Raw genomic sequence first — 27,311 nt, 5'->3', positions numbered from 1 at the left:
GAGGGATGGGAGAGCAGGTGGTCACGGCCAGGGGGCTGACAAGCAGGGCTCTGCAGGCCAGGAAGAGGGTGGACGGTGTGCTCTCTGCAGGCTGCAAAGGGGGCCCTGGATGGCAGGGCTCACGGGAGCACCGAGGAGCACTGAGGGTGTCCCTGCGTCTGGCCCTGAGTGCCCCAGCGTGACCAGAGGGAGGGACCAGAGGGAGGAGCCGGCGAGGCCGCTGTGCCGCACCCCTGGGAGGACTCAGAACAGTGAAGGACAGCCCGTGCTCAGGTTTACGTGAGAAGGCCTGAGCTTCAGCTGACCACCAACACTTTTATTGATTATTATTCATTCACTTATTGAGGAGCCGGGGATCAGATTTAACCCCAGCCCAACAACTTTTGTTGAGGAAAAAGACAACTCAATCTCAGACTTTATGTTCACACCCCAAATGCAGGATTTGAGTCTCTCCTCCTGCCCAGGCCTCCTGGACTCTCCTCAGGTCCTTTCCCCAGATTCTCTCTCTAGCTCCGAAAAGGAGGCCTCAGGGACACGGGAGCCTCTGGGCTGTGACCTGAGGCTGGAGAGGATAGGAGTGGGGTAGCCAGATGTCCTCTAAGTGCCTCCGTGGCACCTAGGCTGTGGCCCTGCAGCAGATGAATCATGAGGCTTCAGCCGTCCACTGACAAAGTCTGAAGGAGGAATGTTCTGGTTCTTGTTTCTCAACCAATGATCAAAGTGTGATCAAGAAAAAACCCTTGGTGCATGCCTGTGATCCCAGCCACTTGGAGGCCTGTCTGCGCAACTCAGTGAGATCCTGTCTCAAAAATAAGAAAGAAATAAATAAAATAAAAAGGACTGGGAATGTGGCTCAGTGGTAGAGCACTAGTCTGGCATGCATGAGACCTTGGGTCCTCTACCCAGTACTATAAAAAAGTAAGATATTCCTTTATTATTAAGCTAATCTTGAACATTTTCAGGTAAACCATAAACCTTCATCATCCTAACACAATGACTATTTCTCTCTCTCTCTCTCATTTAAAAGAAGGGAGAAGTGGATAATTCCACTATATATAACTACTTTCAGCTTGAGGTCTTTATTATATTTAGCCACACAGGATTCTTACATAATTGGAGTCAGCATATACGCAAGTCTGCACTCTTCTTATTTACTGTTATTTCCAAGATGACGTCCTTGTTCTGCGTAGCCGTATTGTCATTTTAAACGCCTTCTCCATGGTCTATGATACACTACACCATCCTTTATTTAGTCGCTTTTCTATCTTGGGCCATGGCGTTGGCTTCCACTTTCTCCTGTTATAAATAACCCAGCTATAAACAGTCCTGTGTCCTTTTCTTCTTCTGAATGATTTCTTTGGAAGCAATTCCCAGGAGTGGATTATTAGGTTGAGGACATGGATGTTTCTATGGGTCTCCATGCATGTTGCCACTTTGGTCCTGGCCTCCTTCCTTCCTTCCGCGGAGGCTCCCCGTACAGCTTGCTGGCTCAGCGGGATGCTCCAGGAAGGGAATGTGAGGTGAGAGGGCCCAGGAGCCGTGTCCAGCCAACAGCCATTTCCTCCCAGGGTATTGCTGCCAGCCCGGGGAGCGGAGGAAGGGGGTGTGGACACCCTGGGAAATGAAGCAATCCTCTGGTACTTCCCCCTGGAGCGTGGGCCGCTGGGGGGAAATTACATACCAGATAAGGGTGGGGCAGGCAGTGACAGTGACACTGGGGACACAGGAACCTCTAGTGGGGTCAGGAAAGGAGCAGAACCTGAGTGTTTAAGCTGGCTTCTAGGTGATGGCTTGCAGTCTTGGGAAGCATGTCTGCGCGGGGGAGGAGAAGCAACCCTGCTCGCTGGCTTGCTGAGATCTGTAACCAGCACCAACTGTGTCGGGTTCTCTGCTGGGACCATGGATACCTTGGGGAATGAAGCTTGGCTCCTGCCTACAGGGACCTTGCAGCCTAGTCGGGGAGTCAGAAAGGCAAGGTGTGATTGCAGCAGTTTGGTCAATACTGGGTAGACGCGGTTCTATGTGGTGATCTGCACATCCTGCCTGGAGCAGGAGGAGTCCAGGGAGGGGAGGCCCCCAAGGAGGTGATCCTGAGCTCAGTCTGCAAGGACAGGGAGGAGACGGGAGCTGAAGGGTGTTTAGCTGGAGGACCGAGAAAGTGTGTGTAAAATATGCCCTGTTTAGTGGGGGGACCATGCCAGACCTTCAGGGCCTCTCCGGGGCCTGATGGGGAAGGAGTCGGGATCTTCTCAGAGCAGGCGTTCAGGGTCAAGTTGCAAGGGAGCCTGGAGGACCCACCCTGAAGCTGCGTCCATGCAGCCAGCACACTGTCCCACTTACACTGGATACAGCTGATGAGAATGTGACACCAAGAGCCACCTCTTGGTGTCACATTCATTTTACTCCTGGAGCAGGGGGTGCTGGGAGTTATATGATCAGACATATTTTAGGAAGCTCACTCTGGCTGTGGCTCTGAGGATGGACTGGAGAGAGATGTCATGGAGGCCTTCTGGAGGCCATTCAGTCACCCACACTAAAGACCAGGAAGCTGGCTGCACGGGGACCAGGGAGGGAGGGGGGACAGGAATTTGAGAGGAGGACCCTTCTTCGCAGGGACAAGATGTAGCTGAAGACTAGGCACGGTTCACAGGGATGCCCAGTTCACCACGACATTTAAAAAGCAGACAGGCCAGGGACTGGGTTTCTCATGTCTCCCAGGCACCTGGGAAGGTGCATTGTGTGAGTGTGGGTGTGAGTGTGCTGGAGGAGAACCCAGGGAGCCATTCAGGGGGCCAGGCCAAATTCCACTGCTAAAGCATCTTGGATCAATGGTGCAAGATTGGGGGCCTCACCAGCTTGATAACTCCACCCCATCTGGCTCACAGGGAGAGTTAAATGAGATGAGATAACTTAGAAAATGTGTGTAGGATCCACATGAGCAGGGGTTTCACCACCACATCTTGGAAAATGCCGGGGACAAACCTGGAGATAACTTGGCCCATCAAAGAGAGGTGGTGCCCTGGAACCTAGGCGCTGATGTAGAGCGGGGTAAGCTGCCTGTTGTCCACCTGCGCCTGGGCCTCTGCTTCTTCCTCCTCTGTGGCTTCTCTTTGAAGCTCTGGGAGGCCAGATTGGGTGGGGCGGGGACCACTCAACCTAGGCAGAGGCTGTGTTTGATGCCATCAGCTGCGGTGCATGGAACTTCCTGAGTCCCTGGTGTCTGGGTTGGGCTCCAGCCTGGGGCAGGGAGAGACCTGCTGTCCACCCAGAAGGACCACTGCCATCCCTGGCATGAGCTCTGGCCAGTGTCCAGGAGCTACAGGGACTCTGCTCTGTCTAGGGAAGGATTTTGCATTTTCCATAGAGAAGCACCAGTTAAGGACAGAGCAGGGGCCAGGATCCCAGCCCTGCAGTGGCTGTGCTTGTGCAGGCCGGAGAGCTTTGATCAGGTGGGAGAGGACACGAGGCGCTCTTGCCTGACGCATGCTGTGAGCCAGGGGAGTGTGCTGCAGTGGAGTGAAGGGTGGCTCAGAGGCCCCTTCCACAAGGCCACCCATGCCCCAGTAGTCTGCTCGGCTGTCACAACACAGATAGGTCGGCTGGAGCAGCAGAGCTCTGCTTCCCCACAGCTCTGGAGGCTGGGAGGCCAAGGTCAAGGACTGCAGGTGGCTCCTTCCAAGGCCTTGCTTCTGGGCTTGGGGCCAGCCACCTTCTCCTTCTGTTCTCACATGTTGTGTGTCTCCTCCTGAGGATGGCAGTCAAGTGGCATTAGGGTCCACCGCGAAGAGCTCACTCTGACCTCACTACCTCTGTAAAGACCCTATGTGCAAACACAGTCACATTCTCAGGTGCTGGTGACCAGGCTTCAATGTGGGGATTGGGGGACACAGTTCAGGCCTCACCTTCAGCTGTGGCGAGAGCAGAAAGGACGTGGCAGAGGTCCCCTTGCCACGGCAGCTGTGGGGGCCGAGTGGCATGCCCAGGGCTCCTTGGAGCCAGGTGACCGCTCCCGCCGGGCCTGTCCAGCCGCAGCCTGGGGAGAGGGCCAGGCACAGTGCTGCTGAACAGCCTCCTGCTCCCGCCCAGGCGCCGTGCCCACCCCCTCCTTCAGGGTCCGTGAGCCAACAGGGGGTAGTGTGCTCCGTGGCCACCTGAGCCGCCCCCAGCCCTCCTGCCTGGGACGCCCCCAGCCTCTGCCTTGTCCTGCGGCTTTCTTCCTCTGGGGCCTGTGGCGAGCCGCTCTGCCCAGCCCAGTGGAGGAGACGGGTGGGCAGGCTTGGGGGAGAGCCTGGCTGGGAACGTGCACCAACCCTTATCAGCCCTCTGTCTTCCCAGGCGACCAGGGGACGGCTCCAACAGGCTGCGTCCCTCCACCCCTCGTCTGGGGCTGGGCCCAGATGTTTCTCCTCAGCCGGACAGGGGACAGGTCCGCTGCCTTTCTCACAGGAGGGCGGCCTGGCTACCAGCTGGGTGAGGAGGCCCCTGGCTCTCGTCTCTCCTCACCCTGCCTCCCTTATCATCAGGACTAGGGGGGGCGGGTTGGGCTTAAAAGGAACTGGGCCCCTTTAAAACTGAAACTCCACGGTGCCCAGACGCTCCAGGGTATTTTCAGCCTGGGCCGGTGAAGATACACGCAGCAGCCAGACTGGCACCAGGCGCTCCTTCCCAGGGCCAGGCTGGGTTGCAGCCCCGCAGGGACACAGGATTACCACTAACTCCGGAAGCGGAGCAACTTCAAGGCTAGCGCACCCAGTCTTGTCGGTGCGCACACACGTGTGGGTACGGATCGTGTGGGTACCGATCGCTGGGCCCGAGCTCTGCAGGGTTTCCGGCCAATGTCCCAGTTCCACGTGGACCTCTGTGGACCTCTGTGGACCTCGTAGCTTTAGAAAGTCGAGGTCTGTCACCTGTCACTTTAGTGGGCGCGTGCTGTTTTGTTACTCTTGTTCGTAGGTTCTCTGCAGCTCTTCTCTAAAACATAGTATTGGGGTGGCCTCTGACTCCTCAATGTCGTATAAACTGCATTCTCCACTTCCTTACTGTGTTTTCTAAAAAAGAACAAGGCATTTTCAAAGTCTCGTTGCACTGCCCCAGGTTATTGACTCAGAAGAGGCAGAATTGTCAGCGCGCGCTGCAGCTGTTTTGAAGGGGCCACTTTTCCCCGTGGTGGTGGCACCTCGGTTTTACCATCCACACACACCTTTGCCAGTGGCCATGCAGTGGTGCCTGACACCGCCCAGTGATCGTCAGGGTCACACCTTTCTTCCCAGATGGAGACTCTGAGAGGGTCTCCTCCCTTGCCTTCTGTTGCTTTCTGGTGCTGACGGCGTAGGTTTCACACTCTGGATGGGGGTTTGTCTGCATCCCCCCTGGTAGCTTTCCCTCTGCCAACTTCTCTTCAGATGAAAGCAGGAAGGCTCAGCTGGGTGGACGCTGGGGTCCATGGGGAGAGGTTCTCCAGCCGCTGAGCTCTTGGCTGGGCCTGTGCTACTCACAGAGACGTGAGGCCCAGCAGCAGAGACACAGTCTACAACACAGACCTGCCTTCTCCGAAGGCTGGAGCTTGAAATCAGCAAAGAGTCATTGGACACCTGTCACATGTGGGTGCTAAAAGTCCGGGAAGCCAAGGAAAAGGCCACAGTACCTCCTTCACCCAGAGGTCACAGTCTGGTGAGAGGGACCGATGGGTCAAGGTTAGCAAAGCAGGTGCTGCATGAGAGGCTCCCTTGGGGTGGTCGTGATGGCACTGTCCAGGGGATAGGTCCCTGAAGGAGCGGGCAGGGAGCTGGGTCTTGGAGGAGGAAGATCCATGTAGGTGGCGGCAATGAGGACCACAGCGTTGGAGGTGGGAAGTACACGGTGTTCAGAAAGGCACAAGAGGCTCAGGATGGGAAGAGCCGGGGCCTGGTGTCAGATTGCCAGGGCTGAACCCCAGCCCCTCTGCAGCTCAGAGGCCTTGGCAGCTCCTCAGCCTCTCTGATCCCCACTCCCACTGTCCAAAGCCCGACAGCCAAAGCATCGGAAGAGCTGGTCTCCATCAAACGCCCAGTGTGGCACGTGGTCTGCTCAGCAAGCGCTGCTGCCGTGAGGAGGTGTGACCTCGTAGGAAGGAGAGGGGACTGGGGCTCGTGGTCTAAAAGGTCAAGGGCGCCTTATCCCAAAGACTTGAGACCGGGGTGGTTTTGATTTTTAATTTTTCCAGATTCTTGAATGTTTGCATGTGCCTATCTTGAGAGATTTCAGGGATGAGACCCAAGTACAAACGTGAAAGTCATTTGTTTCACATGCACCTTATTCACACGGGCCAAAGAGAATTTCATGTGACCATTTTTAGAGTTCCTTTGTTTCAGCCATACCCATCACACGAGGTCAGGTGTGGACTCTGCCCTCATGGTGTCATGTCTGGTCAGTGTTGGAAAAGTTTTCAATTTTGGAGCATGTCAGATTCCGGGTTTTCAGATTTGGGATGCTGAGCCTGAGGAAGGTGTTTTGGCCCCACGTAGCAGGTGACCAGGTGAAGACACGGCAGACTTACAGCTGAGAAAGACCATTTGGGCAGCAGAGGGGAGAATGGAAAAAGGGAAGAGGAGTGGAGACAAAGAAACCAGTTGGGTGACCATGATCCCCCCCCCACAGTCACAGGAGAGATAGTGGCATCCTGAGGGTCAGTGGCCACAGTGAGGATGAAGAGACGGAGCAGAAATATAAATAAAGGACAGAAGGACAGGCTTGGTGGCCGAGTGGGTGTGAGGAGCCAGGGAGACAGGATCTGATGTTTCCCAGTTGCTGTCCCCAAATCTGCTCGTGAGCTTGGCCACGTCCTGCAGACCCAGCACCCTCGACCTCTCCGGATGGGCCTGTCATCGCTGCTCCTCGCGGCTCCCAGGGACAGACTTCCTGGGGTTGAGGAGAGTGTGGGGACAAACACAAGGCCCCTTGTTTCCAGAGCGGGATGGAGGATGCACCTCTCCCCAGGGAAATGAGCTCAGCTTTCCTCATGCTCCCCGCCTAGCGAAACCCCGAGCCTGAGACTTAGCCCCTGCTCCAGGACCCTCGCTGACCGCCACTCTCAGGCCCACGTCCGCCCGGGGAGGGGCGGCCCCAGGAGGGGCGTGTTTGGCAAAGAGGAAATGGCTCCAACCAGATATCGCTTTGTTTGTTTTCCCTGTGAAAAGAAAAGAGACCATTTTTCCTCTCTTATTTATTTTTTCTAGGGACCAGGCAGATATTTTTAATTCCTCTAGTTCCCTGCTGTCTACAGGTGCTTCCTATGTGCTGCTGACGGGCAGGACAGAGCCCATGACATAACCAGCTCTGCTCCTGAGATTTCCAAAACCCCAGCTGTGCCTGTGGGTGCCGTCTCAGATCCCCTGGCTGGGCATGAATGTGCTACTCCTCCACAGCCTGTCACCCATGGAGGAGACAGGGCTGGTTCCCCCTAACATAGTGACAGGAGGCCCCAGGGGGCAATTGGAAAGGAAGAGCCCTCATGTGCAGCAGTGCCCTGTGGTTGCTGAGTCCCCAGGGATCGTGGCACTCATGGCCGATCAGAAGCGTCATCTTTGCTTCTGATCCAGCGGACAGCAATCCCTTCTCCACCCAGTGGGGGCAGCCCCGCAGGACAGGCTGGGAGACGGGCATTGAGAAGATGGAATGCTTGTTCATTAAAAAAAAAAAAGTTTTACGTAAGCAAAAACTAGGGAGAACAGTGTGTTCTCCACGCACCCAGAGAAGCCCATTATGGGAAATCCTTTCGTAAAGTGAAGAGACTATTAGTAAAACAGCAGTAATCCCTCCCAATTTATTTGTTTACAGTCTGTGTGGATTTATGGAGCCTCGTGTCTGTCTTCTAGAAGGAGTGGAGCAAATATTTACGGAGCACTTTTATTGCACAGCTTGTCTTTGAAAGCCTCGTGGGCATTCTGTGAGCTGGTGATTCTGACTCATTCTGCTGATTCGGAAACTACCATTAAGGGGTCTCGAGGCTGGCAAGGGGTAGAGGACGCTAACCCAGGTCTTCTCACCCCGCCTGAGTTCTGTGTTAAAATCTGATACCCCTTAGACTTCAGTGAGATGTGGTAGTACCTTTGCTGTTATTTGATACTAAGAACAATGATATAATGATGTGCATAAAATAATTAGAAATAAATTCATATAGTGAACCAGAATTGTCCACCTGGAGTTGTCCAGAGAATGGTAGGTAGGATCAAAGCATTCTTCCCAGAAACCAGGAGCAGCCGACAGGGGCCCTGGGGATGGAACATGGCAGGCAGCACCACCCATCCCACTCAGATTCTCTTGTTTTTAAAACATTGAGCTGATTTTTAAAAAACAAACAGATTAAACTTAAAATCTTCTGTTGAAACATCAGAGCATTTGATGATGCTGGGCCTTGAACCATCTTTGGAAAAATGACCCACTGTGCACATGCAGGCGGTGGGCTGGGGCTGGGGGGCAGCAGCACCCTCCCCCCATAGGTGGACTCAGGTCAGCACCCACCCACTCTCTCACCTCGCCCGCCTGGCCTCTGAGGACTGGAGCTGGCAATGCGCCCCCCATGATGGCCAAGAGGAGGGAGACGACAGCTGCACAGGCACCCCCGTCTGAGCGGACCCTGCCCCATCCACTCTGAGGGCTCGCGGCTCCCAGGTGTCGAACTGCGTTCCCAGAATGGCGGCTTCTGTTCAGAACTTACACCATTGACATGTGGAGTGGAACCGTGACTCCTGGGGACACAGGCTGGGAACTGTCCAGTTATGAGTCCACGCAGACCAGTCCTAGAAAACCAGGGGTACAGAGCCTGGTGGAAATCGCCTGTGTGCCCGACTCCCGTTTATGGTGAGGTGCAAGAGGCTATTTGGGCTTCAGTTTGGTCATTTTCTGGAGCAGAGAGCAGTAGGGTGTGGATAAGGGACTGTGATTTGGAATGTGCCTGGGCCACTGCAAGTGGGGCCAGCTGGCCTGGACTTTCATGAGCCTCAAACTTCCTAACAGAGCTTCAGGCTGCGTATATTTAAACTTAGCAACAAAATATCTTTGTAGGGCCCGGGCTGTGGCTCCGTGGTAGAGCACTTGCCTCCATGCTTGAGGCACTGGGTTCGATCCTCCGCACCACATCAAAAAATAAATAAATAAAATAAAGCTACTGTGTCCATCTACAACTAAAAAATATTTTTAAAAATCTTTGTAGAATTATTAGTAACTCTCCACCTCCCTTATGGGCATGCCTGCCTTCTCCCCAGGCCGCTGGGATTGGTCTTGAGGTCTTGACATTTTGAGAAGGTTGACAGCTCACCGCTTGGGGTTTTCCAGGTGTTTGCCCCGGCTCCAGCCAGGCTTTCCCAAAGCAGTTGGAGAGCAGAGCTTGAAACTCTCATTTCAGCTTTTCTTTACTTGATATTTTTCATATCGTCCTATATCTTAGCAACTTGCCTTATAAATCAGCTCTACCTTGTAGAGTAGAGGAAGGAGACAGGGGAGGGAGGAGGGAGGGAAAAGGGGGTCCTGGAGTGTGAGAGTGACCGAATCACGTTCTGTGCCTGTGTGAGTACGTGAAGGTACCCCCTTATCCTATGTAATTGGAATGCACCCGCAAAAAATAAAGTCACACTACAACTGAGAACCCAGGAGAAGATACTTATAAAGAGCCGAGGTCTCTATATAGAACATATAAAGAACTCTTAAAATTGGAAAGAATAAAAAGCCCATAAACCTGAGAGAGAAAAGAGAGCAAAAGATAAGTAGCTGACTCACAAAAAGATATAAAATCATCTTCAATCATTTGAAAAGGTTTCACTTACAACAAGACAAAACTAGACCCACCCTGAGGTGCCGTTTCTTCACACCTTCCAGACTGGAAAGAAGTTAGATAGCGTTCAACACACTCCGCCAGGTTGTGGGCCACCGGCTGGCTCACACGTGGCTGGGGACGTGCAGAATGGCACCACCTCCATGGCAGGGCATCAGTCACATCCACCAAGTGTGCACACACCTGTGCTGGTGGACCTCACAAGCCCGCCTGAGAGAACTCGCCCGAGAGCTGCACTTCTGTCAGTCTGAACATACAGGTGCATGTCCGTGAGTCTGGACATACGGGTACACATGATTAGTCATGGCAGTGCACGTGTAACTGTGACGTACTGCAAGATGGCCTAAGTGTCCGTATGTCAGAGAGGAGTGGTGTGCACTGTGGTCCATCCCCAGGAATCCCTCTGGACTGGTGTGGATTGATTTCTGATGTAAGTGGAGCAAAATCTTAAAAGCTTTCTGTAGCGTGTTTCGTGAACGTGTGCGTAGGGTAGATCCAAGAACTCAGAAACTGGTCAAAAATGAAACAAAAATAGGCCGATCAGCTCCAGCTTACACACACACACACACACACACACTTTTAAGTACCCGAGGTGTAACTCAGTTGTAGTCTGACTTTTATTTTTTACGCGTGCATTACAGTTATACATAAGAGTGGGATCCCCTCCCATGTTCACACAGGCACACAGTGTGATCGGTCACTCTCCCCTCCAGCTGCTTCCCAGACAGCTCCCTCCCCGGCCCCGCCGCCACCTAACCAGACGTTTCCACATATGCTACACACTTAGGCACACAGGTGCACACCTGGGGCCAGGTTCTCAGAGGCTGCTTCTTTATAGATCTCCATGCCCCCTCTCCGCAGCCTACTATTCTCACCACAACTTGGTGAAATTGGAGCGTGTCATTCGTTCTTCTTCACAGAGTTAAAATGGCCCACTGGGCGGATATAGGGCAAGCCGTTTCCCTTTACCGGCTCTTCACTCTCTCCTGGGCCCTGCTGCTGTAAACAGCTGCCCACGGCCTCCTGCTCTTAAACTTAGAAGTCTGAGGGGCAGGGCGGGAGCTGGGCCCAAGGGTTTGTGTAATCTCATTTCATAGATGCTGCCCAGTCACTTTCCCAGAAGGCTGCACCACTCACCTCTCCTCCTATCCTGGCTCCCAGGACTCCGCCCCGACACCCTCCTTCCTCTGACCCCCTCCCCTCCCCCTCCCTGCTTCCCTTGGCCCCCTCCCTCATTCCCCTACCCCCCTCCTCCCTCCTCCCTCCTGATAAGTACAAAGAGAAATTATGTGAACTTGCATTTCCCTGACAACTTTTCATGTTGGCAGTTCTCTGGATGGTGCATGTCCTCTGTGGTGTATTGTCCGTGTGTCATGCTGCACTTGACAGCTGCGACCTCTGCTCCATCTGCTGTAAGCACTTCCAGAGCTGCTATTTCCTCTTCATTTCATTTTCACTGTGAAGAAAGTGCTTCATTTCCACCATTTCCATTTTTTAATAGACAGGCATTGGGGGGGGGGGAACGCTAAATAACTTCTAGAATTCTGTCTTGGTTCAAAAGGAAAACATTGCATTTTTTATTTTTTAAAAAATGCTTATTGGTGCATTATAATTGCACGCGATGGTGGATCTGCTGCTGCGTGCTGGCTGCTGGCCGTGCACACAACAGGACAACTTGATCTGGTCCATTTGTTTCCGTACCTCTGCTTCCCGTCCTTGCTCCCTCCCTCTGGTCCCTTCCTTCCACTGGTCTCCCTTGGACTGGGAAGTGTTTCACTTAACACTCTCCTTCTACACTCTGTTGTCACGTGCTGTGTTCCCTAAGAACCTCAGTATGTCTTCAAAATGTCACAAACTCTGGAGCCCGGTGTGGGAGGTCAGCAGTCCCTCAGGTCCCCTGACCCCGGCCCATCCTCTGGGCAGCTCCTGCACTGACACAGTCCGGAATGCCTGTCCCCTGCTCCCAGCCTCCAGCGTCTCTCCCGTTCCCTGCCACCCACCCCCATTTGCTCCTTAAATGGAAGTTTTCCTTCCATTTTCCCAGCTCTCTTCCATGTGTTGCCCTTTCTCTGGTGCTGGATGTGGAGTGTCCCTGGCCTCTCCATGGCCCTGCTCTGGGACCTGCCAGAGTGGCAGATCCTTCCTAGTGGCCTCACCGGGTGGCCCACTCGTCCCTGGACCCCCGCCCTCTCTCCAGCAGGAGGCTGCATCGCCTTGGGGCTGGCTGGGACTCCCCTTTGCAATCTTGGTTTGGCGTGGTGAGAACTCAGGACGAGTGTTTTCCCTCAAGATTCCCGCCACACGTGCCCTGAAGGGTGGATTCCAAGTTCCTGGGCTTTGTGTTGAGAAGCAGGGTTTGCTGAGCGTGTGTTATACTGAACAGCCCACCTGTGCCCTCCCGTTGGATTCTCATATGGTCTGTGGGGCTAAGTGGTATGGTCCCCACTGCACAGGTGAGGTTGCCTGCCCATGGTCACATAAGGAGTAGAGGGAGCCACAAATCAGAGCACGTCCTGTCTCTCCCTCCTCTCCCCACTCCTCCCCCCTGGGCTCTGACAGCACACTGGGGCTCCTGCAGCTGCTTGGCCAGGACCCCCTCACAGATTCGTCCTCATGTGCTTGTATTGGGTCCCCCTTTGCTTCTGTCAGCTTCCACGGAGCAGGGGCCATGGCTCAATTTCTCTGTAACCCCAACCAAGAGGCTCAGTCAAGATTCCTAGAGATCTCAAATCTTAAATGTCACTTGCACAACTATAAACCTGTAGAAGGCCTGCTTAAGTTAGGGTTATTGGCAGGTCCTAACCCAACCCAGCCAGTGCCCAGCCATACTAAGTAAAATCAGTGTGAAAGAGAACAACAAATGGGGGGGTGTAATATTGTTTTAAGGCATTTCTATGCACGTTATCTCACTCATAGTCATAATGATCTGTGGTGGACACATCCTCATGTTACAAAGGAGGAAAATAAGTCCAAAGGAGACTATTACCTTACCAAGTCCCTGCTAGGGAGGCAGATCCAGGACATGCTTCGGCACACGCTAGCACGCGCGCACATACACACACACACACACACACACACACACACACCAACCTGTGCCCCAGAGTCAGGCTGGCTGCAGACAGGCAGTGAAGGCCAGTCTGGCCTTATGGCCAGCAGTGTGCTAAACTTGGGTGGACGTGAGCACCACTTCTGCCTTCTGCTTTCTGTGGGGATCCAGAAGGTCCTTTTGCAATTTCAGATCCTTTCTGTATGAGGCCAACTAGAAGCCACTAAGAGAGGAGCCTCCTGTCCTAGGTAAGCCACAGCAGCCACCGTCCCAGGCTCTCTGGAGTCCACACAGGAGGGTGTGCTGAGGCAATGGGAAAAGTACTGCCTGAGCTGTGCACGGCTCCACTATGGATTAAAAAAAATGTGGGGCATCTGCTCAAATACCTGCCCAAGGAGCAGAGGGAGTGTAGGACAGGTTCTTTGTGTCTTGGATCTGTGAGCCCTGCTGCTTGGTTATTTCAGTGCTCACTCCTAGGAGGACCTTCTTGGGTTTCCTCCGAGGAATACAATGGGCGGATTGGTCTGTGGGCACCTTGTACACTAACCCCTGCTCGGAGCCTGGTAACCCGGACCAGAATCGCCCACCCGGGGTCAGTGGAAAGCCCTCCCTGGAGGACTCATACTCTCAATACGGCTCCGCCCCCTGCGTGGATCCCCCCTGCTACAGAACGGGAGCTCCCGGCAGAGCTGCGCCCTGGTGTAGCGCACTGCAAAAAACGTAACAGGAAAGTAAGCAAATCTTCATCCCTCTTTGCATGACTTATGATAAAAAGGAAGTGAAGGTTACTCTTTGCCCTCCTGGGCAGCAGCAAGGCCCGTAGGGCTGGGAGGTGGTGGAGAGTTCCACCTAGCACTCTCCGGGTCCCCCTGCGCTCCCCCATTCACTTCCCATTACCATAGCTCTTCCTGGCCTTGCATCCTACAAGGGTTCTGATGTCCCTCTGCTGTGTCCCACCCACCTTTTCCAGGTGCCCCTGGAGGCCCCTAGACAATTTGAGCCTCCCTCCTGCCTTCTGGAAGCTCCTTTCCAAAACAGTTACTGAGCCCAGCTCGCTATTTGTAGTGGAAAGCCCCACAGGCTGCCCGTGGTTCTGGGGAGGAGAAGAGAGAGGAGAGGCTTCCATTCTTAGGCTCTGGCCCAGGCGCGCTGTCCTGCGGCAGCCTCCAGGTGGTGAGTTCCTGTCGCCAAGCGCCTGCCAACCCGCTGCTCTGCTCATTCCTCCAGGGCAAGTCCCTTGTGAAAATAACTTGGCCGTGGCAGACCTCTCCCATCTCCTGCAATTGTTTTGTTTTGTTCAATTTTTAAAAACAATGTAGATGGATACAATACCTTGATTTTATTTATTTATCTATTTGTATGTGGTGCTCAGGATTGAAACCAGGGCCTCACACATGCTAGGCGAGCCGGTCCGCTGAGCCGCGTCTCCAGCTGCCCCCCTCCCCCACCCGCAATTCTTTAGGGCCAAACTTGCACCCGCCTAGCATCCCCATGAAGAGTGACCCTACTGTGTGCCGGTGGGCATCTTAGACCCCCACACCCATGGCTGAAGCCAGGGAAGTTAGCTGGGCGCTGGGCCCTGTGCTTGACTGGCCCCAGGCTGCTCTAGGCTCCCTAACAGTCCTGCTGAAGAAGTGCTGCTCCAGACCTGCTTCACAAGGCCGGCGGCACGGAGGCTCTGTGAGCTTGGGTGTGTGGCCTGAGATCACGCAGGGTTTGAGTAAGCAGTCAAACACCATCTCTTGGCATCTGCGACCCAAGAGGGTGGTGTTACCCGCATCTCAGAGACTCTAAGCAGTTAGGTCAGTTGCCCAAGACCCCACAGCCCATAGATTGGAGAGTGGGATGCACAACTGGGCTTGTCAAGCCCCCATTCTGTTCTCTCTCTGCTGTGTTGCTGCAGGAGCCAGGGACTGGACAGGAACGGCCAGATGAGGCCTGCTCATGGCAGCTGCCAAAGGGTGCCCTCCTGCCCGGGCCCTGGGCTCCTGGGGCTAGCACAAAACAAGATGAAGTACATGTCAGCCTTTGTATTTGAACTGTATCAGCGCTTCAACAAATTGTTCAGCCATCTTTACAGGATAAGGTGGACGCACAGTACGATTAACCTGCTTTAGTGCCCAGCTCAGGGAGTGCTGACTCGGGTGCAGTCACACACACCACTCCTGGACACCAGGCCACATTCCAGGTGCTGAGCCTTTCCCTCATGCCAAGTTCCTCCTGCCCCTGCGGTTGATTCCCCACCTGGACCCAACCCAGGCCCTGGCAATCAGTGACCTGCTCTGATCACTTTTTAAGGGCAGGAAGTAAATGAAATCATGCAGGTAGTCTTGGTGGTGACTCCTTCCACTTGCCATAAAGCTTTCGGGGTTCGCCTGTGTGGGTGGGCCAGCCTCTGCCCTTTCACTCTGAGGGGGCTTGCATGGTGACATAACACAGTCGGTTCGTCCACTCTGAGAAGTGTTCCTAGACCTGGGCTAGGAGTCATGATGCTTTCCTGAAGATTTGCACACGGGTCTTCCTGTGCACGTGTGCTTTCCCTTCTTTGGGTAAACACCCACGAGTGCAATTGTGAAGTCCTTTGGAGGATGTATGTTTAGCTTCATGAGAAGCTGCCAGAATATTTTTCAAACTGGCTACACATTCAGCACTTCCAGAGCAATGCCCTGCCGTGGGCCAGGTGCGGACTGGGGATGGGGATGTGGCTCACACGTAGTCAGGGCCCAGGGCTTCTGTGGGAAGAAACCTTGCAGACTGGGGACATGGTAAGTGCTCTCTGAGTTCCGGCGGCACAGGGCCTCCGTCTTCAGTTCCCCAACACCCCTGGTCTCAGCTGGCCAAGGCAAACTCCACTTGGGGTACTCTCAGCCACCTCAATCCCCTACACACACACACACTCACACACACTCACTTGGCCTGGGTCACGCCTACTTGTCTCAGTGTAAATGTCACATCTTGGGACCAGGCTCCCTTCTCCTGTGATCTAGTCCTTTTCCTCCATGGCATTTGTTGCTCTAATAAATAATAAACTGGAGTTAAAGTGGCAGTGGTTGGAAGCAGACCTTCCCTGGGGACTGTGATTGGTAGGAAAGGGCCAGGTGCAGGCGCGGGGTCCAGGAAGGAGTGGCTGAGTCGGAGGAGTGCTGAGACACCAAGAAGGGCAGCTGCTCTGCTGAGTGGGGCGGTGCCCAGGGGCACGGGCCCCTCAGGATTTGCTGGAAGGATCGGCAGCTCTGCTCAGGTGGGCATTCCCCGGGCCATGTTCTCTGGGCAGCCAGGCTCCCAGGGGCTCCATCTGTGGTGCTGTACAGTGTCTGTGAATGTAGCTAAACAGGTTTGTGAACTTGAGAACTTATAAAAACTCGGGTTTTCATTCTTCTGATGTTATTTAAACCCAGTTATTTTCTTCTGCTTCCAAATTAGAAGCTTCCATGTGCAATTCCAAGTACAATCACGTATCAAGAAAGTAAATGGGGCCTGTGAAGAAGTTTCTTCCCATCTGCCAATAATCTAATGACTCTATGACTTCAAAACATCGGAAAAGCCCCGTGTGGGAGTGCACGCCTATAACCCTAGCTACTGGGGAAGCCAAGGCAGGAGGATCGCAAGTTCAAGGCCAGCCTGGGCAACTTAGCAAGAGCTGGGGATGTAGCTCAGTGGTAGACTGCTTGCCCGGAATGTACAAGGCCCTGAGTTCAATCCCCATCCCTGGAAAAAATAATGTGGAAAAGCCTTGACCTATGAGGTTAGGGCTTCTGGGATTTTCAAGGGACGGTCAGTTTGATCACATGGCCATATTCTAGGCCATGTGCAGTACATACTGACCAAGTGGAAAACGTTCCTCTTTTTACTCACTTCCTGCTCACATTGCCTCAGCGACATGAAGCAGGCCTCAGCTGTGCCCTGGGCATCTTTCCCTGCCTGACCTGTCCTCTCCACATACGCAGCCGCAGAGCCAGATGCCCCGTGGCCCTTGCCCGGCTCCTCCTTACGCTGCTCCTGAAAGTCCTCATTCACGGCCCAGACCCCCGAGGCCTGAGCGAACTCTCCTGCCACCACTCATTCTGTGGCTTTGGAGAAACCACCCACCTTCTCTTGCCTCAGCTTCCTCAGTTGAGTGGGGTGCCTCGGTGACTCCCCCTTGCAGTTGTGTGAATCAGGTGAGACCACCCACAGAGGGCAGGCACATGGCGGGTGCTCAGGACCTTAGCTCCTGGAATCTGCATGTGACCTCCACCCTCAGGTCACATGATGACACGAACGTCTCCTCGCCCGCCCCTGTCCACCTGCCCTGTGGCCTTCACGCCCTGCCAGTGTTCAGCCTCTTCCACCTGTAACATGGCCAACATTCCACCCTGGGCTGCTCTCATCCCCCTGCAGGGCATCATGCGAGCCTCTCCAGGGCAGGCACCCGAGGGCCCCCTGTCCCGAGGGCCTCTCCACTGAGAGTCCAGCTCCAGAGCTGCTGAACCAGGAGAGGCCACAGCGGACTGGGAGGCAGGCCCGGCCTGGAGGCTTGTTGTAATCTCAGAAGGCAGGCCTCCTGTGGCCTGAAGGACTCACTGTCCCCGGACTCCTGCTCAGGCAGCAGGAGTGACCCCCAGCCAAGGGTGTTTGAGCAGGGCCCGCAGGTATGCAGGGCCCACAGGTGGCCCTGGCTCACCAGGTGTGCTACTGAACTGACCAGCGTGAGAGTGGCCCAGGTAGGGGTTTCTGGACACGCTGTGGAGACAGAGGAATTGCACGTTCACTGCAGGTGCAGTTGAGGGGACCCGTCCCGATCACATGTACCTCTGTACTGGGGCACCTCTCCCCACTCTTCCCCTTTGCCCTCAGCAACAAGAACCCCACAGTCCAAGAGCCACTGGCCACAGGCTGAAGCTGTCCTGCTTCCGCCTCTGTGCTCTTTGGCGAGAGGAGGAATTTCAGAGATGTGGGCCCAGGATGCCTGGAGCCTGCGGCCTCTCCTCAGCCACCCCGCCACCTCCTCTGTGGCCTTCACACCCGCCAGTCTTCAGGCTCTCCCACCTTGTAGCATGGCCAGGGTTCAACCATGGGCTCCTCTGACTCCAAAGATCCCCAGCAGGTGCTTTTGGGTCTGCCTGGCCCTCTGCTGCGTCCACCGCCTGCTCCGAGCTCGCCCTCTGCTGCGTCCACCGCCTGCTCTGACCTCACCTCCTGTGACTTGCCACCTCTCTCCTCTCTCCTTCCAGCCCTGCTCTTGCCTGGGCTCCTTTTCTGTGCATCCTGCAGAAGCCCGAGCTGGAAATGCAGGTGGCATCTTGACTCTGCCCTATTCCTACCCATTCAGTCGCCCGTTCTGGTCAGTCTTTCCTCCTAAATGGCCCTCGCGGCCTGTGCTCGTCAGCTTCCATTACCGTGCGAACACTTGAGATGATCATGATGAGAAGGGTGTATTTGAGCTCGTGGTTTGGGGGTTACAGTTCACGATTGGTGCCATTGCTTCTGGGTCTGTGGAGGAAGTCCATGGCCAGATGGCTCACCTTGTGGCCCAGGACAAAAGAGGAGGACAACACTGGGCCCCACAGTCCCTTCAAGGACACTTTCAAGGGTACACCTCCCTGTGACCTGAATACCTCCCCTAGGCCCCCCTCTTAAAGTCTGCAGTCTCCCAAGAGTGCCAGGCTGGGGACCAAGCAGGGGACCACACAGGCCTTAAGGGATTCCGCAGACCCAACCTATAGCAACGTCTCCATGGCACTGACCCTTTGAGTCCTATTAATGATCTCTAGCTCCTCTGACCCCGTGCCAGGCTAGGCTGCCATCCTCTTCAGTTTCTCAGACCCCTGAGGTCAACAGAGTGTCAGCTCCAACCTCCACCCAAAGCCATCCTTAAGATCTCGACTCATTCCCAGACAGAGCCGTGTGCTCAGGGTCACCGCTGGGCCCAGCCTTCCGCCTCTGCTGACCCCTTGTTCTCCATTCCCCTCTAGGCCCATCAGACCGGGGCACCTGCAGGTGGGAGCCACACCTGCCCTGCTCTCAAGTCCCTAGACTGGCCCTGGCCTGGCAGGTGGCGGGACTCTAACACCCTCTGAATGGCCGACTCAGTCAACTGCAGGTCTGCAGCTCTTCCTGCCCCTCCGAAGGTGGGCCACAGGCTCGCTCCTGATTCTTGGTCCTCCCCTTAGAAAGCGCCCACAGCGAAAGGGTCTGTGGGTGGCAGGCAGCGCTCGTGCTGAGCCCCCACAGCAACAGGGAGCTGCACATCTAGAGCGGGGTCTCCTGGACCTCAAGCCCTTGCCAGAGGTTCCCCCCTTGCCCTCACCCCAGAAGTGACCGGCTGCTCTTCACTTCCTGGCCCCTGCCCACTCCTTCCCAACGCAGCTCCCAGCTCCCTGGACCAGGCCAGCGGAAGCTCAGCTCAGAGGGCCTGCCCTCTGGAGGCAGTGTGCTTGCCACTCTTCCTCTTCTGTAACAAGGACTGTGGCCTCCAAATGGGCCTCCCTGCCTCATGCCTGCCAGCCCTGTCCCCAGCCTGCCCAGTCCCCACACTGCAGCCAGAGAGTGCTGCAGATAACCCCGACGGCTGTGCTCTTTTGCCTAAAACCCTCCAGTGACCTTGGAGGCCCTCCGCACTCAGACTCTTTTCCTCCCCAGCCGCATCTTGCCTCTCAGGCCTGGGAGCCCTGCTCCAGGCTTCGGAGCTTCTTCCCCTCCTGTGGCTCGCTGGCCTGGGGCCTGGCTCCGGACAGCTTCCCAGCCAGCGTGGCCAGGTGGCCCTTCCTCCCGGAAGCCGTGTGGCGCCTGTGGCCAGGTCGGGAGCTCCCACTGTGCCTTTCACCCGTGGCTCCAGATCACAGCAGCCTCCACTGTGTCTGCTCCTCCTCCCCTCCCCCTCGTGACCTCCCTGGTGGTGGGCAGTGGTGCCCAGCACCATCTCTCCAGCCTCTATCAGGAGGGTGGGTGCCAGTGAGGAGCAGGGACGGCCTCTTCTTCCCCGCTGCACTGTTCCCGGAGCTCACAGCGGCCTGAGGTATCAGTGCCCGTGGCTGCTGTAACAAGTGACCGCCCCTTAGGGCTTGCACGCTGCGACTTAGCATCGGACGGTTCAGGAGGTCACAGATTCAGGACATATCTCTGCACCAAGTCGTCCCAGGACGTGCTCCTCTGGAGGCTCTGGGAGGAGCCCGGTGGCCTTGGACTTCGAGGAGAACCTGCATTGGTGGCCAGTCCCTCTGACCTCCCTCCCTCCGACCCTGACTCTTCTGCCATCTCCTGCACTCTGAGGCCCCTGTGATCACGAGGGCCACCCACACAATCCGGGGTGGTCCCCTGCTTTAAGGCCTGTGCTGGAAGCCTGGATCCATCGCAGCCTCCGTCGCCCTGAGCCACGGGGCTTCATTTGCTGGCAGGTTCCAGGCTCCCTGGAACAGACTGAAATGCCCCTCGGTGCAGTATCTGCTCTGGAGTGTCCTTCTGGAGCCAACCCTCCCCCACCCCGGCCTTCTGCCATGCAGCCTCAGGGACGGCTGTCCCCGGGACTTCCCGTGTCCTGAGTGGGCACTTGAGGTGTGAGCAGGTACCGAGGAGACCGAGCGCTGGCTGTGAGGACTGCCTCTGAGGACTCCTCATCACTGCCTCTGTGGTGCTCCCTGACCGCCAGGCTCCCCAGCCCAGAAGTCCCCAGGGACCCACTACCCAGCCAGACATCAGGACCCATCCATCCCCTCTGTCCCTTACTCCCTCCCACCCCCGTGCCAGGGGGTCCCAGGTCCCACCCCTGAGCCCTCCTCCCCACCCCACTCTGTGACAGGTGTGGTCCACTCACTGCCACCTCTCCGCCGAACCTTTCCAGGACCTGCCTCCTCTCAGCTGGACCTTGCCAGGGCCTGCCTCCTGGTCTGCTTCTAGCCGTCCATCCTCCACAGAGGCCTGTCAGTGGAAGGTCAGTCCCTCCTTGAGACCCTCTGAGTGGCACCGCATCACTCAACAGGAGGCACCGACGCTTGCCCTGCTGCTGCCCCAGACTGCCCGGCCCTTCCTCTCTCCAGTCCCCTCAGGTGTGCCTGGCCTGCCCCACTTCTCTGTCCCTGTCACTCAACCTGGGTTCCCATCTAAGTTTTTTTTTTCTTTTTTTTTAATATTTATTTTTTAGTCGTCAGTGGACACAATGTCTTTATTTCATCTTTTTTTATGTGGCGCTAAGGTTCGAACCCAGGGCCTCACATGTGCTAGGCGAGCACTCTACCACTGAGCCACAACCCCAGCCCCATCTGTGTTTCTGTTCAGAATAATTTTCCTCCCGTCTTGTCCCTGACTGGGATCCAACCAGATCCCCCCTTCTCAGTGCGTCTTCCTGCGCCCCGAGCAGAGGTGCCCAGGGCGTTGGCACAGGCCTGGCTGACCACTGGAGGTCGACTGCGGGAGGGAAGGACTGCTGTCTCGCTCAGCGTCAGCCCCGGAGGCTAGAACAGTAAGAGAGGCGGTTAGGATCAGTCCTAGAGGGAAGCCGGGGCTGGGTGCCGCGTGCCTGGCGAGGGGGGAGGCTGGGTCCCGGAGTGCTTACTAACCTGAAGAGCAAGGTGCTCGGCCCCTCTGCCAGCCTCCCTGCTAGAAGTGGTCAGCCTCACGGGGACACGCCCACTGTAGCCACAGGTGCTCTGGGTCAGCAGGTAGGGCGAGGGGCCCACGAGGTCCAGTCCAGGGGCCTTCCCGTCATCCTGCAGTGGCAGTGCTCAGCCCTGGATGGCTGGGGAGTAGAGGAAAGGGAAGAGTTAAAGGATCAGCAGCATGCCGATGAGAGACCACCTGAGCCTCAGTGACAACGGGGTGCCTCTTAGGTGATGGCTGGCGTCTCAGAGGGGTGGCCCCCGCAGGCTGTCTTCGGCTCTGCCGTCCTGCAGGATGGAGGGGGCGAGCCGCCATCTGCCCTCGAGGCCCTGGCCCTCTGGCCTGTTCTCCTGAGCAAGAGAACCTTCCTTCTGGCCAAGAGCAAGGGCTCGTCGGCCAGGCAGAGCCTCTGGTATCCCTAAGCGGAGGCCCAAGGCTGTGGGGCACTTGGACCCTGGAGGAGGAGGGGCAGGAGCAGCAGTGGCAGGAGGAGGGAGAGCCCACTCTGGCTCCACAAAGGCCGCCCTGTGTGGATGGTCAGCAGCTTCCAAACCGTGTTTCCTCCACGTGGCAACCATGGGAGAGGTCCACGCAGTCCAGCCACAGCGCTCCTCGGTTCCTTCAGAAGAACGTGCCAAAGGAATGGAAAGAAAACACCAGAGGTGACTTTCTTCTGGCCTCGGCACAGCCGGACGGCACCCGCAGCCGTCTGTCTAAGCTGGCGGGTGGGCATGGTGACAGGAGGGCTTAGCAGGCACATCAGGTCCCGGGGGATGGAGGGAAGGCCACAGTCTGCGGAGGCCAGGGAGGACGAAGGCAGGACAGGGAGAAGTGTCCAAGATGCTGTGTGGCCAGGGGTGAGCTGAGGGTGTCCTTGGCCTCTGGAGCCGGTGCCCAGGCCCCGACGCTGGCAGACCAGGTGGGAGGCAGGAGGGGAAGGGACCAGCCTTGGCGAGCACCTCCCACCTCAGGCCCTTGCCCGGTTCCTTGTGGGCCAGGAAAGGAAATGCAATGCCGGGGAGCCCGAGGGGTCTCAGGAAAGCCCCGGAGTAAACGGGAACACTGAGTCCTTCCCAGACCTTAGACCACAGTTCAGGTGAGAGCGTGGCTCTCCCCAGCAGCTCAGAGCTGAGAGGGAGCTGGCCAGGGGCAGAGCCGGACGGGCGAGGTTACTGGTCTGCTGCAGAAATGCAGGCAGAGCCTCAGGCAGACTGAGCCACCAGCCCTGTCCATCCCCAAGACCATGCTTGCTCCCCTGCACCTGGCACCCGAAGGCTGATGACTAGTTGGAGCTCACATAGCACCTTTTCAGCTTCCAGGGCACTTCCCCCAGCTGCACCTCTTAGCGGACGTCCATGGCTGTCTTATCAGGTGTTGGGACAAACGTTTATTCCCCTCTGCTTCTCCTGTGTGACTCTGGCTAAGTTACTTGTTCTCTCTGGGCTCTCATGTGCCCAGTGGGCATCAGGCAGCGATCAGTCTGGCACAGCATGATGGCAGGTGTCTGGGCTTGCCGGACCCAAGAGCTCTGGCGTCCTGCAGTCTGAGACCCACTCCGTGGGCCCCAGGAAGACACATAGAGGGGCTAGTCTTCCCTGCGACCCAGCTCTTCAGCTCTAAATGCACCAGAGCCTTACGGTGCTGCTGCTGAGCCCCTGCCAAGCCCGGTTTCCAGACAGGGAAGTTCGGGAGGAGGTTTTGATTCCTGCCCTGCTCTATTTTTAACTGGAATGTGTGCTGGGCCACCAGCGCCGGCGCCCGGGAGGCCGAGGGAGAGTGTGCTGTCAGCAGGACCCGCGCAAGAAATAGCAGTGAATGGAGGCCGATAGGTTGTGTGGGCAGGAAGCTGGACAGATGGACAAGCCAGTGGGCCAAGAGTGGCTTGGTTCACCACGCCCGCCCCAGAGGCTGTCCCGTGTTCCAGGAGGACAGGTTTTGGTCTCTGACCTGGCAGATGAGAAGGCCCAACAGGTGTGAGTCCTGTGAGCCCTGCCCCGTGGGGCGCTCCCGGGGTGGGGCGCTGGACGTCTGTCCAGCAGTAGAGGCAGTCTGGCGTCTTCAGTAGCAGTGAAGTGAATCTTTCACCCTCTAAGTGAGACCAGTGTGGGTGTGGGGTTGGAATGCAGGTGAACGGGAATCAGGGCTGGCAACAGGACGAGGTCACTACCCAGCACAGCCCCTCAAGGTCAGAAGTTCTCTGACCCTGGAGACCCTCCCGCCTCTGAAGGAATCTTCTCCAAATTCATCTCATTTACTTAACTCCATTTTTTTTTTTTTTTAGTTTTTAGTTGTAGATGGACACAATACCTTTATTTTGTTTATTTATTTTTATGTGGTGCTGAGGATCGAACCCAGGGCCTCACACAAGAAGGCAAGCGCCCTGCTGCTGAGCCCCAGCCCAGCCCCTTGACTCCACTATTGGGAGCTGGTGGGGGCTGGTGGGGTGGGAGAAGCCAGGAAGCTTTGAGACACTTGTCACACAAAAAGGAGGCTCCAGGAAATGGGTGTGTGCCCGGTGGGGGCGGGGGGCGCCTGCTGCTGGGGTCCTGTCTTTAGGGCCACGAGGCCTGTGGGCAGGCAGAGATGGACTTTCTCAAACTGCTGCCAGTCCTCCCAGTTTCCAGCTAGATGTGCAGGAGGGAGGTGGCAGTCTAAGAAATGTCCCCATTGTGACAAAGAGGGTGAAGCCTGCTGCCTGGGATCGGACCTGAAAATGTCATTAAAACCAGGTGTCATAGGCCCCGTGTAACGAGGTGGGAGCAAGGGGCATTCCTAGGGCTGCTGCTAGCCCTGCCTTGGGGACACAGCTCGGTGACATGTCATGTCACGTCTTGGCCTGAGACTTGACAGTGAGCAGTGACCCGAGCTGGAGGCAGGATGACAAGAACCCTGAAGCACTCGGAGGGCTCCAGGCCTCGTGCCTATCAGCTGACCCACAGAGCAGCCCTGCGAGGGGCACCTGCTGCCCCGTGGAGGCAGGGAGAGGTCCAGCCAGGCAGGAGGGTCGAGTCCGTGGTGGAGTCTCAGCGGCCTGGTTCTCACCCTGCAGGCCACCGCCTCCTGAGGCACCTTCCTAATGCAGCAGTTATCTGTGGAACAACTCTTTGCCCAAGGCAGTCAATTAAGTAGGAAAGCCAAGGCCCGTGTGTTAAATTCAGCAGGGGCGTCTGCTCACCCCTTTCCTACCAACAAAGGCCCATCTCTCTAAATGCACGGTGCAGCCCCCATTTGTCAAAGTTGCTGGGTGACGGATGGAAACCACTATGCATACAGTCCTTTTCTGGGTCCTTGCCGAATGAGAAACCCTGGCCTGTGCTACCCCTGCATCCCTGGGTCCCCCTCCAGGACAGGTCCAATTTATTTGCCCCCAGGTCCCCAGAGGCATATCCAGGGCAGAGTGTATTGTAGATATTTGCTAATCCTGGTTGACCGCATGCTTTGTAAAAATTCCTGAATACAGGCGCTGACGGCAGAACACCATTACTACCCTGTCACCCATTCCTGCTTGTGGCCACAAAACAAGTGCCCCTCGTGGCACTGGTACTGATACTCTGAAGAGCCAAGTGCCCACTTGCTGATCAACTTTTGCTTCTCTTTGGCTTGCCAGGAAAGGCCGGCAGAGACAAATGCCAATGTGGACAGTTCAGCATCCCCGTCGGTGGCCCAGCTGGCCGGGCGGTTTCGGGAGCAGGCGGCTGCAGCCACAGAGGTGAGCCTCCGGGCTTCCTGTTCTGGGAGGGAAGGGGAGTCTGCTCGGGCTGAGAAGAGGAGGGAGAGGCTTGCTATTGCCAAATTAGGAAAAGAAGCCAGAGGGGTCCCTGGGATCCGGGGAATGTGCCCTGGGGGCAGAGCCTGAGCAGTCCTGCACTCCACACTGAGGTGGTCAGCTGGGACCGGGAGGTGTTGTGAACAGGCCCACAGAGCGGGCTCCTCTGGCTCTTCCACTGGCCCAGACTGAGCTCCTGCACCGCTGCCAGGCCAGGCTCCGAGGGCTGCCCTCCCCCAGAGATCAGGAGCAGGCCCTGAGTTGAGCAGGACGAGAGGAAGCACTTCCTGGAGGAAGCCGGGCATCGGGGACAGAGGGAGTCCTGCTCAGGGGGAAGTGTGGAGACGCTGTGGCTTTGGGGAGAGCTGGGCTCGGTTTCTCAGCCTCAGGGACCAGGGGTGAGCGGAGAGGAGCAGGGTGGGAGGCCCCTGGCAGCCTGCTGACCTTCTCAGGTGCGCTGTTTTGGTATTTGGTTTTCTCAACTGAAAAATTGGGCCCATAATTCCTCGACCTCATAGGAGCGTCCTAAGGGACAAAGGGGATGACATGGATCTCAGGTGCTGGCACTGCCTAAAAAGCTAAAGAGGCTGGATGTGGCTGTCATTTTGAGGTGCTGGTCCAGTCAGTGAGTCGGGGAAGGAGGGGTTCTGCAGGGACGGAGATGCTGAGTCCCAGAGCGGCCACACGGCGCCCGCTCCCAGCGCCTGGCAGCCCACCCACACAGCCTCCTGCATCCCACCTTCTCCAGACGCCCTCAGCACTCCTGTGGCGCCCACTCCTCCCTCTTCCTCCCTGTTGCCTGATGGGCTGTCTCTTTCTCTCTCCCTGTGTCCGTCTGTCGCCCTCCCTCTAGACACCAGCCACTAAGCCAACAAGAAGGAAACCACCCTGCTCCCTCCCCCTGTTCCCCCCCAGGCTAGAGCTGGGCCAGAATGGTGAGGAGGTAAGTGTCGCTGGGCGGAGGAAGAGGCACAGCCATCACACTTGCAGGCCTCCGAAGTCTGGGCAGGGAATTTCTCCGTTTCACATTCAAGGATGAATCTCTCTTTTTTAACTTTTTTCCTGGTTGTTTGTTTATTATTAGTATTCTGGGGTTTTATGGTGCTGGGGACAACCCAAGGCCTTGCGCATGCCGTGTATGGGCTCAACCTGGCCACACCCCCACCCCGAATCTCTCTTCTTTCTGCTCCTTGGATCCTTTACCTTGGAGTCTCAGTGCCCACTGAGCCCCTGCATGGTCCACCGAGGACAGGAGCACCACTCTTCAAACCTAAGGATGCCAGCCAAGAGTGGGCCCCATACTGTCACCGCACCAGGGTCAAGCTTCAGGGAAGCCATGTCTTGTTCCCAGGCCTGACGGGTGGGTTCGGGATGAGGTGCCCAGAGGGGCTGTGTGGCCTCAGGGTCCTCCACAGAGCAGGCCGCGTGGTGGATCACTGAGGCACACCGCACAGAGGCCCGCTGCCTTGCGGTGAAGAGCCGAGCCGCGCACACCAAGGCCCTGGCAGACAGTCCACGGGGCAGCAGACCCAGCCTGCACACCCTCCAGCCCGCCTTGCCCAGTGGCAGCTGTGAAAGACTCCTCCTGGGCCTGTCCCACCGCCCAAGGACCTTCAGTGCCAGGAATGCATCTGCATGTCCTGTCGTCCAACCTGGAGGCCGACCCCAGAACAGAGCCAGTGAGCCGAGGACACTTCAGCTCCCAGACCCACTCGGGCCACCTCTGCTTCCCTCCCCCACTTTCTCAGGGGCCAGCATTTTGGCACACACACTGAATACCGCGTGAATTGGGGCGAACTTCGTGGCGCCTGCATCCTCTCCTCTACTATGGAACGGGGCGAGGTGAATGCTTTCCAAGTGTCTATGGCCCCCCAAGGCTGATAAGCAGAAGCCCATCAGAAAAGTATAAAATATGGCTGCAGCGGTCAGGTGGGAGGAGGGCAGGGGGCCCTGCTGCTCTGAGAGTGCCTCCCTCCCTCCACTGAACCCCAAGGAGTAGAGTTTTCAAAACACAGGGTCTCCTGCTGGCCTTTCGGGTTTCGTGGGGTTCCAGCCAACGCTGTAACGAAACACCTACAGCAACTCTCCACAGAGGGCCAGCTCCTCCCTGTGGCCTT

At 56.4% G+C, this 27,311-nt stretch overlaps 1 protein-coding gene across 8 annotated transcripts in view; it reads left to right on the top strand.

The window, feature by feature from the left end:
* Nucleotides 1-27,311, top strand: part of Rcsd1 (RCSD domain containing 1) — a 53,112-nt gene that overhangs the window by 11,894 nt on the left and 13,907 nt on the right. For 2 of the 8 annotated variants that reach the window (XM_058574391.1, XM_058574390.1), the window contains exons 2-4: nt 20,632-20,763; nt 25,036-25,137; nt 26,048-26,137. In XM_058574391.1, the coding sequence (XP_058430374.1) occupies nt 20,632-20,763; nt 25,036-25,137; nt 26,048-26,137 (324 nt within the window). Of the gene's footprint in view, nt 1-20,631; nt 20,764-21,841; nt 22,154-25,035; nt 25,138-26,047; nt 26,138-27,311 lie in introns of those variants that run through there. The other 6 variants (XM_046430023.2, XM_046430020.2, XM_058574393.1 and 3 more) reach the window with 6 other exon arrangements.

This window comes from Marmota monax, unplaced genomic scaffold (genome assembly GCF_021218885.2).
Source record: "Marmota monax isolate L192 unplaced genomic scaffold, Marmota_monax_Labrador192_F-V1.1 WCK01_AAM20220418_F8-fsc00055, whole genome shotgun sequence".
NCBI classification, from domain to species: Eukaryota; Metazoa; Chordata; class Mammalia; order Rodentia; family Sciuridae; genus Marmota; species Marmota monax.
This window is presented reverse-complemented; position numbering and strand designations above follow the sequence as displayed.